At 34.6% G+C, this 17,797-nt stretch overlaps 2 protein-coding genes across 3 annotated transcripts in view; one reads left to right on the top strand and one right to left on the bottom strand.

Annotated features, from left to right (window-relative positions):
- The window catches only part of LOC127842056 (PAN2-PAN3 deadenylation complex catalytic subunit PAN2-like), a 64,069-nt gene extending 53,537 nt beyond the window's left edge, over positions 1-10,532 (bottom strand). The window contains exons 1-5 of the mRNA XM_052371386.1: positions 10,485-10,532; positions 6,072-6,184; positions 4,880-5,026; positions 4,496-4,665; positions 1,648-1,760 (exon numbers count right to left, since the gene is read on the bottom strand). Coding sequence (XP_052227346.1) covers positions 1,648-1,760; positions 4,496-4,665; positions 4,880-5,026; positions 6,072-6,182 — 541 coding nt within the window. The 5' untranslated portion in view covers positions 6,183-6,184; positions 10,485-10,532. The remainder of the gene's footprint in view (positions 1-1,647; positions 1,761-4,495; positions 4,666-4,879; positions 5,027-6,071; positions 6,185-10,484) is intronic.
- Positions 10,533-12,096: 1,564 nt separating this feature from the next.
- Positions 12,097-17,797, top strand: part of LOC127841816 (disintegrin and metalloproteinase domain-containing protein unc-71-like) — an 80,157-nt gene continuing 74,456 nt past the window's right edge. For both annotated transcript variants that reach the window (XM_052370925.1, XM_052370924.1), the window contains exon 1: positions 12,097-12,275. In XM_052370925.1, coding sequence (XP_052226885.1) covers positions 12,203-12,275 — 73 coding nt within the window. In that variant the 5' untranslated portion in view covers positions 12,097-12,202. The remainder of the gene's footprint in view (positions 12,276-17,797) is intronic.

Below are 17,797 nucleotides of genomic sequence, written 5' to 3'. Positions count from 1 at the left end.
TGAAAAGGGGTCATTTTTGCACTTGTAATTGGCAGATGTTATTGAGTAATATGTGCCACTACTTGTTAAGACGCTAATTGACATTTGAGACACTAATTGACACTTGAGAACGTGAAGATATGCAATGCATTTTGTGTGTAAATATTGAACGTTCAACAGTGGTGTATCTCAACAACTGTATCCCTGTCTCCCATGCGACATTTAAATTTACCGGTAATGCCCATGCTTTCCTCGAGGAAAAATCACACGATGTACACTGATTCTTATTTTCTCACGTTTTTCACGAAATGCACGTGGACTGTTAATCTTTTGCTAGAAAATTGTCAGAAAAGTATAGTGCTATGCAACCCATGCTCCTAATCATAATGACGCTTCCTATTTTGAATGCTTAATAAGCTTTCAAATACCCCGGATTATTGGATTGTGCAATAGTAAAATGGCGGCCATTTTCGGTCCGATTTGGTGGTTTTATTGTTTTAAATATTTTTTTTCCATTTTTGCATTAAAAAAACAGCCTGCGCGCTATACACGGAGCGCGCTATACGTGGAAACCTACGGTAGACTTGATATCTGTTTATAAGAGACAATGTTTCAATGTTAAATTCCAAAACAGTGGAAAGTGTTCTCACTGATTGGCCTCTACAGACTTCACATGCTAATATAGTACACATTTTTTTGCAAATGCATTTAACCCCATATCTTCAGAGTTTCAGGCATATACAATATAAATAAAGATACAAAGCCCAATTGACTGGTTGAGATGTTTCCACAAAGACCATGTAGACTTACATTTCCACCAGTGTCACCCGCACAGATATATTTAGGGGTGTCGTAAGATAGCACAACCTGGCTCCTTCACTGCATACTGAAATAAAACATGCAGAATTAAGCAGTCAATCAATACACAAGAATAAAATCATTTATTTAGAATGAATAGCTTTTTCCTGCATATCAGTCAATAAACTGTCAGTAATTTTACCCCACAGTTCCTTCAATGGTGAAATGCAGAAAATGCTATTAAATACTTATAATTACAACCAAAGACAAAAATTACCGGTAATGAAACATTCTAAAGGCCACAACAGACTTCAATGCACTTGCATATAAAACTAGAAATGTGGCGGCACAGGCTGAAGCGTATCCCCACGCTGCATGTTTGACCCAGGGGCGCCCCAGGATTTGTTATGGGACCATGCATAATTTAGATTGACCATATTGTCATAAGAGATATTAAGTATCAATTTGAAGAAAATAGGTGTAGAAATGAAGAATTTAATGTAAAATAACCTAACAAAATGAGTGAAAATCTCTTACCCGGCCCCACCCCAATCCCCATTACTTCTGACCCCGTCAGATCAAAATTCCAAATAGTGCACTGTCGCACATATGCTGATAGCTACCATGTGTGAAAGTTTCAAGGTTCTAGTGCTAATAGTGTAGGAGTAGATAGTGACCAGGACGGACGTACGGACAGACGGCGGAGATAACCACATAATAGATTCCAAAATCTGAGCATAAAAATACCATTAAACTAAAATGTGTGATCCCTAATTAGCCTGTGCAGACTGTGCTTTTCTGGATGACACTTTACGCAGATGAACAAATCCCTTTTTGTCCAATTGCAAGGCTCAGATCCCAACCTTTTGTTTCTCCTTGGTGTGGTCAGGTCCAGTTCTATGACCTTGGTATGGTGGCCCCCTATGAGCAGAGTTGTGGCCCCTGTCACCAGCATACACTGCATGTCGTGCATGTCGGCATTCCTGATATCAACAGCAGACACAAGCATGGATTTGTTGTGTCTCCTTTTGGAGATGTACCAAAAGTTTTGGTGATAAAACATTACCATTTACAAGATATGTTTCAAAAGCTAGTACTGTAGTGTTGGTGATAAAACATTACCATTTACAAGATATGTTTCAAAAGCTAGTACTGTAGTTTTGGTGATAAAACATTACCATTTACAAGATATGTTTCAAAAGCTAGTACTGTAGTTTTGGTGATGAAACATTACCATTTACAAGATATGTTTTCAAAAGCTAGTACTGTAGTTTTGGTGATAAAACATTACCATTTACAAGATATGTTTCAAAAGCTAGTACTGTAGTTTTGGTGATAAAACATTACCATTTACAAGATATGTTTCAAAAGCTAGTACTGTAGTTTTGGTGATAAAACATTACCATTTACAAGATATGTTTCAAAAGCTAATACTGTAGTTTTGGTGATTAAAACATTACCATTTACAAGATATGTTTCAAAAGCTAGTACTGTAGTTTGGTGATAAAACATTACCATTTACAAGGTATGTTTCAAAAGCTAGTACTGTAGTTTTGGTGATAAAACATTACCATTTACAAGATATGTTTCAAAAGCTAGTACTGTAGTTTTGGTGATAAAACATTACCATTTACAAGATATGTTTCAAAAGCTAGTACTGTAGTTGTGGTGATAAAATATTACCATTTACAAGATATGTTTCAAAAGCTAGTACTGTAGATTTGGTGATAAAAACATTACCATTTACAAGATATGTTTCAAAAGCTAGCACTGTAGTTTTGATATGTTTCAAAGCTAGTACTGTAGTTTTGATATGTTTCAAAAGCTAGTACTGTAGTTTTGATATGTTTCAAAAGCTAGTACTGTAGTTTTGATATGTTTTCAAAAGCTAGTACTGTAGTTTTTGATATGTTTCAAAAGCTAGTACTGTAGTTTTGATTTGTTTCAAAAGCTAGTACTGTAGTTTTGATATGTTTCAAAAGCTAGTACTGTAGTTTTGATATGTTTCAAAAGCTAGTACTGTAGTTTCGATATGTTTCAAAGCTAGTACTGTAGTTTCGATATGTTTCAAAAGCTAGTACTGTAGTTTCGATATGTTTCAAAAGCCAGTACTGTAGTTTTGATATGTTTCAAAAGCTAGTACTGTAGTTTTGATATGTTTCAAAAGCTAGTACTGTAGTTTTGATATGTTTCAAAAGCTAGTACTGTAGTTTTAATATGTTTCAAAAGCTAGTACTGTAGTTTTGGTGATAAAACATTACCATTTACAAGATATGTTTCAAAAGCTAGTACTGTAGGTGTTGGTGATAAAACATTACCATTTACAAGATATGTTTCAAAAGCTAGTACTGTAGTTTTGGTGATAAACATTACCATTTACAAGATATGTTTCAAAAGCTAGTACTGTAGTTGTGGTGATAAAATATTACCATTTACAAGATATGTTTCAAAAGCTAGTACTGTAGATTTGGTGATAAAACATTACCATTTACAAGATATGTTTCAAAGCTAGCACTGTAGTTTTGATATGTTTCAAAGCTAGTACTGTAGTTTTGATATGTTTCAAAAGCTAGTACTGTAGTTTTGATATGTTTCAAAAGCTAGTACTGTAGTTTTGATATGTTTCAAAAGCTAGTACTGTAGTTTTGATATGTTTCAAAAGCTAGTACTGTAGTTTTGATATGTTTCAAAAGCTAGTACTGTAGTTTTGATATGTTTCAAAAGCTAGTACTGTAGTTTTGATATGTTTCAAAAGCTAGTACTGTAGTTTCGATATGTTTCAAAAGCTAGTACTGTAGTTTCGATATGTTTCAAAAGCTAGTACTGTAGTTTCGATATGTTTCAAAAGCCAGTACTGTAGTTTTGATATGTTTCAAAAGCTAGTACTGTAGTTTTGATATGTTTCAAAAGCTAGTACTGTAGTTTTAATATGTTTCAAAAGCTAGTACTGCAGTTTTGGTGATCAATATGACCAGTTTCAATGATGTTTGCAAAACATTAACCAAAGGTTTTTGGGGTACTCTTTTCTGATAATTTGTTTACACCCTTATTTGTATCAAAATAATTATTTTTGACCACTCATTTTTCGCACGTCCTTTTTACATCCATTATTAAAGACTCTTAATTTCTGACACTTGCATTTTATCAGAATGTAATGATGTAATCATACGAAGAACATGTTTTTAACCAAAGAATACAAGTCATAAAAACAGTGGACCTTTACAAAATCATTATAAGGTAGTTCTACCCAGGAAACGGACTTATGAGCATCTCAATAACTCTTTCATTTTCTATGCAGTAACACTAAAATATAAAGGTTTAAACATAAAAATAACATACAGCCCTTTTAAAACAACACTAACAAAAATAGTATACACCTGCAGGATATATGAGTGCTTACGTGAACACAAACTGGGTGAGACCTCGTCTCCTGCAGTATATATGAGTGCTTACGTGAACACATACTGGGTGAGACCTCGTCTCCTGCAGTATATATGAGTGCTTACGTGAACACATACTGGGTGAGACCTCGTCTACTGCAGTATTTATGAGTGCTTACGTGAACACAAACTGGGTGAGACCTCGTCTCCTGCAGTATTTATGAGTGCTTACGTGAACACAAACTGGGTGAGACCTCGTCTTCTGCAGGATATATGAGTGCTTACGTGAACACAAACTGGGTGAGACCTCGTCTCCTGCAGTATTTATGAGTGCTTACGTGAACACAAACTGGGTGAGACCTCGTCTGTTGCTCAGCTTAAGACTGCTCTGAGTGAGACATAGTATCCCACGATCCTTCAGTGGCGCCATCTGTCGAATGTCGTCCCTGTGCACTTGGAATGATGTGTACTTCTGCAGGTGGGGACCATAATAGGATGTGACATGGCCCTGAAGAGTTATGAAGATGGCCACTATTCTCCATACTTAAATTAACATCTGAATATTGTATTCCTGTATCTTAGGGTTGGAAATGAAGGTTTTAAACCTTGAATCTAGTAAAAAAAAGTCTTAAATTAATTTTAATTTTCTAATGGGCTACAAACGTGTCAAAGGCTATCTGAGTGGTAAAGGGTTCATGTTTACAGCAGAAAACAAAACTAACCCCTTGGTTCCCCATCCACAAGAGCTCCTGGGTGTCAAAGCACAGGCAGGAAACCCCGAATCTGTCGCCACCATCCACCATGAAGCTGTGTAGCTCTCGGTATTCCTGGCTCTGCAGGGCAGACGCTTCACCTCCCGGAAACAGGGCCTGTAATATAGGTAAGGAATGCATAAAGAAACATTGTCTCTAGGTGGACTGCAAAGGCTAATCTTTGACGACACTAAGGCACACGCATTAAGCCCCAATTTCCCAAAGTGTGGCTCAATATAAGTAACAAACATCAATTTTATCATAGTAAGATGAAGCCAACAACAACTTAAGCAACTTGCAGCAATATTTATCCAATTCTTAAATTTTAAGTATTCAAATGCATTACCCAATCACTGTATTACATAACAAGAGCACCACATAACGGATGCCACGCTCGGCTGCGAAAGCTTGTCAGAATTTTTTGTAATTTTTTTTTTTTTTTAGAGGTCACATTGACCTTGACCTTTGACCTAGTGACCCAAAACTGGGTGTGGCGTGTAGAACTCATCAAGGTGCATCTACATATGAAGTTTCAAAGTTGTAGGTGGAAGCACTTTGATTTTAGAGCCTATGTTAAAGTTTTATATTAGAGTTCACAAAGACCTTGACCTTTGACCCAGTGACCCAGAAATGGGTGTGGCGTGTAGAACTCATCAAGGTGCATCTACATATGAAGTTTCAAAGTTGTAGGTGGAAGTACTTTGACTTTAGAGTCTATTTTAAAGTTTTATATTAGAGGTCACAGTGACCTTGACCTTTGACCTAGTGACCCAAAAATGGGTGTGGCGTGTAGAACTCATCAAGGTGCATCTACATATGAAACTTCAAAGTTGTAGGTGGAAGCACTTTGATTTTAGAGCCAATGTTAAGGTTTTAGCATGTTGCCTACGGCAGAAGGCAGACGACGAGCTGGCTATGACAATACCTCGGGTTTTCTCCGAAAACAGCCGAGCTAAAAATCATACAACAGTTTCGTATTACTTATGAGGCATATGGGTTTGGCATCATACAACAGTTTAGTATTACTTGTGAGGCATATGGGTTTGGCATCATACAACAGTTCAGTATTACTTGTGAGGCATATGGGTTTTGGCATCATACAACAGTTCAGTATTACTTGTGAGGCATATGGGTTTGGCATCATACAACAGTTCAGTATTACTTGTGAGGCATATGGGTTTGGCATCATATCCATCATAGCTGCTCCCTGGGGTGACTCCATGTGCAATTCCTGTCCAGCATACGGGTGCAAGGGGTGCTGACTGAAGTCCATTTCTGCAGACAATTTAAATATTAAATTATTTTCTGAGACAGAATTTTCTACATTTTCTACAATTTAAAAAAAACCTTATCATATATCATTCAAGTCTTAATGCATGCAATACTAAATATGCAATGCTTTACAAGTGTTTTTGTTTCAGTTGGTGTTTGCATACAAATATTAATGGATATCAATTCTTTTTATAATGTGTCAAGGTCCATTTGTAACTCAGCTAAAAGAGCTAAAGATAACTGATAACCTTACCTACTTTATTTGAACATGTGGATTCATAATTAATTGTTATAAGATGTCGAATAATAATGCAAACACAACAAGGGACAAAATTGTCACAAAACCAGGTTTTTATTGTGAAAAAAAATCTGATAAAGGGAGAAAACTCAAACTGAACTTTTGAAATGAACAAACAAAATTAACCCCCTTTGTAAGTTTGTTTTTTAAAAAAATCTATTTTTAGTCGTGGCGACCTTGACATTGGAGATATTGACGTGATTCTTTCGTGCGACACACCGTCCCATGATGGTGAACAAATGTGCCAAATGATTTTAAAATCTCACAATGAATGACATAGTTATGGCCAGGACAAGCTCATTTATGGCCATTTTTGACCTTTGAACTCAAAGTGTGACCTTGACCTTGGAGATATCGACGTAATTATTTCGCGCGACACACCGTCCAATGATGGTGAACAAATGTGCCAAATGATTTTAAAATCTGACAATGAACGACATAGTTATGGCCTGGACAAGCTTGTTCCGCCCGCCCGCCAGCCAGCCCGCCCGCATTCGCCAATCTAATAACCAGTTTTTTCCTTCGGAAAACCTGGTTAAAAACTCGCTGAATTGTTCTCACGTCTTTATTTAGTTGTTAACACAAGGTTTCCAAATCCATATACTTCTCCAATTAACTAAAACGTACCAAGGACATAACAAAGTCCGGCCGTTATAAAAGGGTTGATGCTGTATTACCACTTAAACAACAAAATGAACTGGTCTTCTCTATAGATGTTAGATTATCTACTGCGTGGCCAAGATAGGTCTGCTTAAAACTTCTTAGCCATAACAATGCATAAAGAAATGTTAATTACATCTACTGTAAACGTATAGAAATTTGTTGGTATAAAATTTCGTGGTTTAATGAAAAACAACTAATTTGTTGACACGTAATTTCGTGGATTTCAAATTTTCGGGGACGACTGACCGTCATAATAATTATACTTTTATTAAAACAACCAGAGTAATAAAGAAGCATAATCTGCTTTTCTGTGTTGACAGCAAGACTTGAGGTTAATGAAAGCATGAAAGTGTTGCCGATAATTGTCGATAAGAGCGATAAAGCGGCGCACTTGTGGGTCCCAGCTCGCTAATTGCCATCGATGTTGTTTTGACAATATTTGCACTTTTCAGCGCAATCGGTCCACTAGTTAAAACACTTGCCTAATAAGGTCCCCAAAATACATGTGTGAAAACGGTTATGTCTCTTTTAAATTTAATTTGCGCATATTTACATATATGATAAATCTGCAAACTGTTAATTGTATGACGTCACGTAAAAGAAATTTGTTTTTCTTCACAATTGGTAATGCTATTTATTATCTTTATTTACCATGATTTATAAAACGTACATTAACGATGATGAATAAAAAAAGAAAAACTGATAGATATAGTGTAATGTGAACTACTGAAGTGAAGTAACTATTACAAAAACAAATATCTCGGATAACTGACAACACTAAAAAATGTCAGAAACGACATTCGGAAATGACCGATTTAGGATTAAAAATGTATAAATAATCGTTGATACTTGAATTCGTGGTTCAGTGGACCAACGAAATCCACGAAAATTCGTACCACACGAAATTTAATGGTTTTACAGTATTTGACAAGTACATTTTGTCATCCAATATGAAGACCAACACAAATTTATCATGTAATATTGTCATCATATGTAATTGAAACAACCTTAACGCAATTGCAAGCATGTTAGGGCTCCCGCTGCCATTTGCATTTGTCGCCAAATGCGAAAGTTTTAGAAAAGTGGCCAAACAATCTGTCAATATGCGAAAACAAGTGGCCATTTAAATCAATTAGATTTTCAGAATGGCCGGTCAATAAATTACAGGTTGTGCAAAGTTTAAAATTGAAATGGACAATCGGAGCAATTAGACTTCTTGAAATTGTTCAAAGATGATGCATTGATTAATTGCCATGTGCCATTTAACTATGCTGCTGCAGTTAAATGGCCCATTAAAACAACAGTCAGGAATGAGAAAATGGGAAGAGGTAACCTCTAAGACTTTCCTGGTTCTGGCAGCCAGCCCCCTCACACTACTTTGGGGGAAGGGGTCCGCAGCCCTTAGGAGGGGGAATTTCTTGTAAATGGGGGAATTTTTATAACAAGACATAACAACTGTGTTTAACTGTTATAAACATATATTTCTATATATGTGAATGTCATCAGGACAGAAAGGTGTACTTAAACTCAATCTATATAGCAGTAATCTTATTTAAAAGTCCACCATTATGTCCTTTTTGTTCCTATAACAAGCTAGTGCTGTGTCCAGTTGCATGAAAAGTTTGTCTTAAAACTTGTATTCACACTGCAACTCCAATATAGCACTGTTGAAGGGGTCCAACGATCGTGACTGATATATCTGGCGCGCGATAAAAATTGTCAGGTTATTCATGCATGTTTTTATATGCATTAGCATAGTTTGGCAATCTCAAAACACGCTATTTACCTACCTTATTGAAGTATGTGGTATATCTATATGTTATTCATTGGTTTACATGTAACACAAAACATTATTCCATTCAAGTATTTTCAAATGCGTATAATTAAATTTGTAATAAAAAAAAAATTGCCAAGTTTTATTGTTCATATGCCCAAACTGTGCTTAGATTGCATGCCTTTGATGACTTTTTACATATTTCACAATTAAAACGGGTCTACCCTTCACTCTTTTCAACGATAAGCCACGGGAATTGTCCCTTCCACTCGTTCAATGTTTGTTTTTTTTGTTAAAGTTTGGACCTGTCGTGTCGCGTTTTTTTTATATAGCTTTTCCTACTGTGTCGGCAACTGAACATACAACATCGTATAAGATCTTTTCTATAATGTCTTTCTTAACATTCAACTTCGGCTCACTTTGACTTGAAAATAATTTGTAATTACGAAATTACGACCCTTATCTGGAGCTCTGATATATATTTGATTAAATATTTAAATGCTTAATATTTACAAGAAGATAAAAAGACACTTAACATAACTGGTTAAATCACAATTTGTGTAATTAATACATGTACAAATAAAAAAATCAAAATGTTAAAAGTACCATCAAAATCAAGAATCAATGCCAAATAAGAAGAATATAGGGTTTTCAAATGGTTATAAGAATTTTCAGTTCATAAAACTGGTTTTAAGTAAATATTTGGTCAGGTCTGGTTCATTTAACAAGTTACTAACCAGTGTCTACGAGAATTTTTGTGTGTATAGAACATATAGCTAGTTCTTCTTGAATGCCGTGAGCTTTTATTTGTACATATGTACACACCTGGAGAGTCAGTAGCTGGGGGTTGATGTATTGAAACTATTGTCCAGCCCTGACATGTGGAAATGTAAAACATGTTGATACAAAAACTGTTTAGTTAAAATTTGTATTTTGTTTTAACATAAATTATTTAAGTGCAATGAGACATCCCATGAAATGCCGACCCATATAAAACAAGAGATTGCCAAGCAATATTGTCCCCTACCGGTGTAACTCCACCCGTAGCAGTATTTTTTTTAATTTGTTGCCATAGCAACCATAATTTTTGACGTAGGAACAACATGAATTGCATAATCTCCATATTGCCATCTGTCCATGTTTCAAGTTTCATGAAAAAAAATGAAGAACTTTTAAAATTATCCCAGGATACAGAAATGTGTGATGGACTGACAGACTGACAGACCGACTAACACACAGAGCGAAAACAATAAGTCCCCTCTGGTTTCACAGGTAGCAGGTAGGGGACAATAAAATTGCACTACAAAAGAGAGTTGGTATTTACCATACTATCAGATCATTACAACAACGACAGCTCAGCAATATCTCTAATTGTTTTAATTTGAGATTTAAACAAAGTATTCATCTTCGCGCATACAATCTTCTTGTAAGACTAATGTGTTTTCCTCGAATACAAGTTTCGGTCAGCATGTCCGAATATTATGCATATAATTCCTTACACAAATGCATAAATTGATCTGATGTCATTCGATTGCAACATGCAAATAATAACCACACAAATGCTTTACCTTTTAAATTAAGCTTACTTTGTCTTCATACGTAGGAACTCGTTGGAATCACATTAAACAAATACTGTGTAGTTGATGTTTGACATACGCAAAATCTTTATGTTGTAAAAATCGTCGAAAATTGGTAAAAGCGTGTGCCTAATAAAACCTACCATACTGTACTTTATAATTCGTTACCGTCTTATACCATTATCCTCTGGAGCATTGGCGCCATTTGACTATTCAAATAGTTTTTGGCCTGGGTAAAACCAGTACAGTCGTTTGGGGAGATCCTAAGAACGCTCCCACACTGGGGATCGAACTCATGACCTCCTAGAAGGCGGACACATGTCCACTACACAACGGCGACCTGTTGATAACACACTTCTCACATAGGTAATCCAGGTTCAATCCCCACCATACCGGACAGGTGGATATTCCTCTGGGTACTCTGGCTTCTCCTCACCACACAAACCACACCAAAATTGTATGCCTTTCAGTAAATAATAAATTTCAGCTAAACTTCAAAATAATTCTAAATTAATTCCAAGATTTGAGAGTCGGGTAGGTTAATTAGGTAGGAGTGCTGTGACAAACTCTTGGTACTCATAAAACGCAGCCTCCGTATGGACCTTCCACACAATGCATAGTCAAGTAGTTATATAATATACAATTAAGGGATGGATATAAATATGTTGTCTTCTTCTTTGGAAAATTGCAAGAAGTGTCACTTTTTACCAAAGAAGAAACAGTCAGCATATGAAATAATACTATGGTATTTGCATAATTTACAAAACATAATACATTTTACATTTAATGAATCACTCTTCACAAGATAAATAAGATAATAGGAAGAAAAAACAACATGCAGTATCTATTACAATTCACAATGTGCAAAGCCCAACATTAACCGGATATTTATACACATAAGTTATACGCTTGAACTCTGAATATATTCATGGTCTAGTGTGTTTGTGATTGTGTTTCATAAAATGAAAACATATACTCAGTAACAGTTAGAATGTGGCGCGACAATTCAGCCCTAGTCTACTAAGATAAGTAAAGTATTCCTCATAACGGTACTTTTATTCATGCATGCTTGAACAATTGCTATGACGTCATCTTTTTCTCACTGCACCCTAAATTTAATATTTTACCGGTAGCCAAACAATATTAGGTTTTCGTAATTTAAGGAAAATTGGCGTTTTGTTATAGTAATGCTTAGCACTAGCAAAGCATGCAATACTCTAATAATATAATAAAATTATTCTCTAGTTTATTTTAAACAATGCTGTGTGTTCATCTTTTACAAAAACAAATATATAACATTCTTTGCGGATCTCGTGCGCATGAGATATCAAATTGACCAAGCAGATATTGGTGAGTTCATATCACCATTCTAATAATAGAATCTCGCACAGCATGAACTTTTGTCATGAAAATTAAACATTTTAATCCTATAAAAATTAGCCAATAAATGTAAATGTTTAATGCGTTGCATGACGACAACGTAAAAAATCTTTAACCGTGACATTGTTTTTCGCCTGCAATATCTGATTATTTTAGTGGAATCTAGCCCGCAGTACTATTCGGCGGCAAGATTCTTGTATTGGATTTTACCAAGTCAATTATCTTGCACGGATCAGCGGCTTCTTTGAAGTTAGTCACTTCACGAACGCGAGTGTGTGAGTGATGTAAAACGTAAAAAATGTTGGAGTTATCGTCGAAACTAACTTAAAATGGGATTAGACAACTTAAAAAGATTCATCATAGTGTGGAGTTTGTTCAACGGAATAATTTGTAACGATCAAGGTAACCCTTTCAAAATTTTTGTAGCACTATTTTTGTACTTAGAATGTAAACAAAGCGAAAGACGAAAGTGTTTGATTCTTGTTCGTGACACATAAATATGTCCGTTTGTTGTTTGATATACACACAAACAGTAAAATTTGCTGACTTTTATCTTCACATTTACTAAATTTGTGTGACTTACTGCAGACCTTACTTTGCGACGTTGGACATATCGAAACATTAATATTGCACATATTTTAATTACATTTGATTTATATTTAAAACTATGAAAACCTCGTTTTATGGTGTTGTCACTTAATTGTTCTATCCCTTATTTTGCTTTGCCATCATTTGTACTTCACATAACTACTTCACATAAATACATTTCTTAACAAGTCAAGCGCTTTCTCACTCGCCCTTTATGGAAATTTTCACCTTGCCGTATTAAATCCTGGTTTGGGAACTGCTGAGGACTTTCATTCATGGAATTTTGCAATTAACTATTACTTGCTCACAGGTTTTGTTACATGACATCCAAAATTGAAGCCATGAACTGTAAAAAATACCAATACAGTCGGTCGGGTAGTTCCGGATCACTAGCGTAAATAATGGTGTTAAATTTTTTTAAAGAAAGCAATTGCTTTCAAAATACATGGATTGTTGAGGCAAAATATTTCATCTTTCAGGCCATATTAAAATAGTAATACTTACCGGTACTAGTACATTTTTGATTCCAATTTGAACTTATTCACTTGCATCAAGTCGGCTAGTTCCGAATCGAGTGCGGTAATTTCGGATCACTCGGACTATTTGGAAGATGTAGGTCAGGGAGCATCTCGAAACTTATTTTGACTGTCAAAAATTATTTTGACTGTCAAAACAAATGATGCATGTATTAAATAAACATCAAATAGGTTCGTTTGTTTCAGTTTAACAACTGTCTGACAATTTAAAAACATTATAGGGTGTGTGTCTGTACACAAGACGAATAAATCTGTTGGAAAGTATTTATGTTTTGATTTGAAATGGATTTCTCTGTATTATTGGTTATATAAAACAAACACAAATACTCAATACAAGCAATTTTTCTTGGGAAATAACATAGTATGATAACATTGAACAACAATAGAATCACAATAATGTAAAAAAAAATGTATGAAAATACGACATAATATATGCTTATAACTAGAACATTTTATGTATGACTAGAAAATATTTTTATAACTAAGGTCCTAAAAAATACAGAACTTTATATAAATGTATTTATAACAAGAGATGTGTTTGTCAGGAACTCAATGCCCCCTATTGCGCCGCTTTGATTTTTTTGATCATTTGGCAGGTACAGATAATTATCTCCCTTTAAAGCTTATAACTTCCCTTGGATTTTTTGTTACCTTGAACAATGAACGATGACCTTGACCTTTCACCACTCAAAATGTGCAGCTCCGTGAAATACACATGCATGCCAAATATCAAGTTTCTATCTTAAATATTGCAAAAGTTATCGCAAAACTTTAACTAAGATTTAAGTTTTGGGACAGAATGACAGACAGACAGGCCAAAACCAATATGCCCCCGATCATTCGATCCGGGGGCATAAAAATGACAACTGAACATAAACAAGTACCTCTGGATTGCATTTGCTAATAATTGGATCAAAATAATGTAAAAATATATATAAGTATCCATAAAAATTATTACATAAACCAGTACCTCTGGAATAAATTTGCTAAAGAAATGGAAAACAATACTAGATATCAAGTTACTTTCTTGGTAAATAACATAGAATGATAACATGTAACAATAATACGATCACAATAATGTAAAAATAATGTAATAAAAGTATCCAAAAATTTTTTAACATAAACCAGTACCTTTGGGATAAAAATGGTAAAGAAATGGAAAACAAAACTAGATACAATGTATCAAGTTAAATTTTTGGTAAATATTAACATATTATGACAACATTTAACAATAATAGGATCACAATAATGAAAAATATATAAAGTATCCGCTTCAGCCTCTTTGCCAATGACTGTGCAGAGCACCCGTGCTTTTTAGGACCCATCAGTCCAACTTGACTATTATCTGAAATGCAAAATCACAGCATAAATACACATTAAAAATAGGATAAATATTTAAAATATTACCAATCTCCTTCCAGCACTACATCTTACCATTATTTATTAATCTATATATTTTTCTATAGTACAGTTTTTAGCACTCCGCTGGTTTTTTATTACTCCGCTATTATACCTTTAAATATTATAACTTATTACTACACACATAAACATAAAAACAAACCATGATGCATGCAACAAATGCTTACTGTATGTGTTAGCCTTGACCTTGTGACTTAGACCTAATGCCTCATAACTGGTTTGCATATTAGATCTTAATCAGATACATGAACATGTAAAGTTTGGAGAACCAGGTCCGTAAAGTTTCATTTTATGAGCAATTAAGGTTACAGTTTTGGGGCAGACAGACAGACAGAATAAACAAAAGTCAATCTTATTCTCTGTATTTCTCGACATTGAAGTCACAAAATAGTATTATAATTAAATAATTCCAATGAAACAATATGTCAAATTTATGAGAAACTAGGCACTTTTCATTTCATATATATACACAAACTTTTGTGGTGGCTAGAGCTTTAAAATATTACAAACACAGTATTTAAACAATAAACAACTGTTTTGAGATTTTCCCCAATCAGCTGATCCGCAACTGACATGTACACGAGGTGCAAGTTCCATGCTTTTATTTCCAATAATCATTAACATATACTAAAATCACTCACAGGAATTAAAAAATAATAATAAATAAACAAATTCATACCAAATGTACAAGCATTTACCAAGGAAATGTGCTTCTAAATCGTCTTTCAATTGTTGACGCGTGTTATAGATAGACGGTGCGACGGTAAAATGACACGACTGTGATAGTTACCAAATCGTGATTTTCAATGAAAACACCGTTGAAATAAGAAGCAAAACTTTGTTATTGCTTGAAATCGATCACATTTTCCAAAAATCACAGTTATATTTATATGTCAATATCTTTAAGACTAATATTTTAATTAAAATCATAGAGTTGATTCGGAATTACCCGAGATCCGGAACTACCCGATCGACTGTATCCAACACTTTGAAATTTAAACGTTGACTAATGTCCCTTTGTGCAAGCTTTGATCGCAATTAAAAGTCTACAATGTGTCTTAACAGTAACACCAGTTTATTGAGTGAACAATATAAATAAAATTAAAGCTTTACTTTAATTAAGAGCAGAGGTTGAATCTGTGAAATTTGTTTTGTTCATATCATACTTAATACTTTCCAAACTTCCATAATTATGTCAATATGTGTTGAAACTTTCAAAATTGTATTTCCGGTACTTACAACTTCCAATTTTGAGAAGTTATAAAAAGCCCTGTTTACTGTCATGCAAAACTGTTACCTAGGGAAGCAAAATATAATTCATGATGACAGTGGGTCATTTGAGCTTTGAAATTCAGTAGGAATGGTTATGTTTATTCTCACATTTGATTAAATTAATTGCATTTAAAAGTTGTACATGTACATTAATCATTGTTTCAATGCAACCGACAGAGGTGCACAATAAAACATAAATGGTACATGTACCTGAAATAGGTAAGATAACTGTACATGCTTGGTGAAACATCATGCACAATATAAATTAATTTGATCCAAGTGGAACCATTCAGGGCCCTCTACACTTTGAGGGATTGGGGCCGGGGCCCTTAGAGGGGGGAATTTCGCATTGTTTTGGGCGAAAAGGGGAATTTTAGAACATCTTTTCACCAACCATTCAACACCTCAAATTGCTATATTTTAATGTGATTTACATATATATACATTTAATCAAAGGTTAGTAGCACGATACCAGCTGGCAACATAGGTAAAAAAAGTTTTTAAAAAAAATTCATGGGGGAATTTTTAGCTGAAATAGGGGAAAAGGGTATACTTTTTTCATGGGGGAAACCGCCGATATTCGGCGGTAAAAAGAGCCAAACGAGGGCCCTGCCATTGCCAAACATGCTTAATAATATGTGATAAATGCAACTTCAGGTTTGGAAAAATTTTCACCAACAGTCCACTACCGGTAATTTGGGAAAAACTATTTTCATGTGACATTTTTACAATGATTTAAATTATAAGAACACAATCATATTAATTATAGCTGTATACTTTGTTAGATCAATTAAAATAAAATTGACATATAATTATAATATTACACTATTTAAAAAAAAAATGGAGATTTTTTACCATATCTGACTTTGGGAATAGTACATGGAGCTTTAAACGGACCTGTAGATATGCCAGGAAAAAGCCTGAAACAGGTATTTTTAGCACTTGTTTATAAACAAGAGAGAAGGCTCCTATTCTCAACAAATTATAGTAAGATTGGATGAACAGTGCGGCAGACAGCAAAATATGTGCACAGATTTCTCAGGGTTTTGATTACCAGTATTTGCCCTGCAGGGCAATTACAAATTCATTATGTAAACAATCAATTAATTAACTGTATCAATTATTCAGTGTACGGTGTCTTCTGGATTGCCTTAGATTTCCCCAATACTAAAATGGGATTTAAGTAGCAGTAGTATACTATTTACTAGTGAATGCCCTGTATGGTAAAGGAAATTCAGGGATTTCAAATATAATTGAATGTTAGGCGTTTAATTGATTGAAATTTGCTGAGGTTTAAATACTTCAGCCATTGGTTTATTTGTTTCTGAATGTTTGTTAACTACCCTGAAAATATTGTTTTGCATTACTGAAGTGAAATACTATGCAAACAACACAAATTGTGTGAGAAAAATTATATACTGGTGATTTTGGTAACATTTACGTCAAAGTTATCTAAGTCAGCACTAAGTATTTTCACTATTTTGTTCAAAACACTTATTCTAAATGTAAAAGCATTTGTAAGCAAAGCAACCACAAAACTAATTTCTCAATTTTAGTCAAAAGGCAGCAATTTTTCCCAATCAAATGGCACCAGGCCCCATTCCCAAAAGGGTGGAAAAAACACTGTATGTATTGTAATAAAATGAAGGCCATGCATGCCATATGTTTCGCGGGTTTTGGGAGGTTTGTCCAGCGGCAAGACACAAAATCGAATTTTCATAAAAATCTCTTGGTCGGAAATGTTATGGCAAGTATAAGTTTGGTGTATTTCAATTTCGATGATGTCATGGTGATTTTTTGTTGGCTTTTATTGTAGTTGAAAATGAAACTACAACATTACTGCTGTTATCTGATGAGCACTACAACAGCTCGTAGGAAACCAACAATTTGTGCATGTTTGTATCAGAATAACCCTTACCCACTCAGAAGCAAACTGAAACCTTCATGTGCAAACAGCATAAAACCAGAACAGTTGTTCCAGTGCCCCCATTGGTTCATGCCAAGGGTTGCCATCAGTCCGTGCCAAGTTAGGACCCTCAATCTATCAAATCTGCGGCCAAATTTGGGCCGCAGTCCCCCGCATCAAAAGTTTTTTTCCCCCTTTTCCCC

Source organism: Dreissena polymorpha, chromosome 8, assembly GCF_020536995.1.
Source record: "Dreissena polymorpha isolate Duluth1 chromosome 8, UMN_Dpol_1.0, whole genome shotgun sequence".
Lineage (NCBI taxonomy): Eukaryota > Metazoa > Mollusca > Bivalvia > Myida > Dreissenidae > Dreissena > Dreissena polymorpha.
The sequence above is the reverse complement of the archived record's forward strand: the minus strand, read 5'-3'. Positions and strand labels throughout refer to the sequence as shown.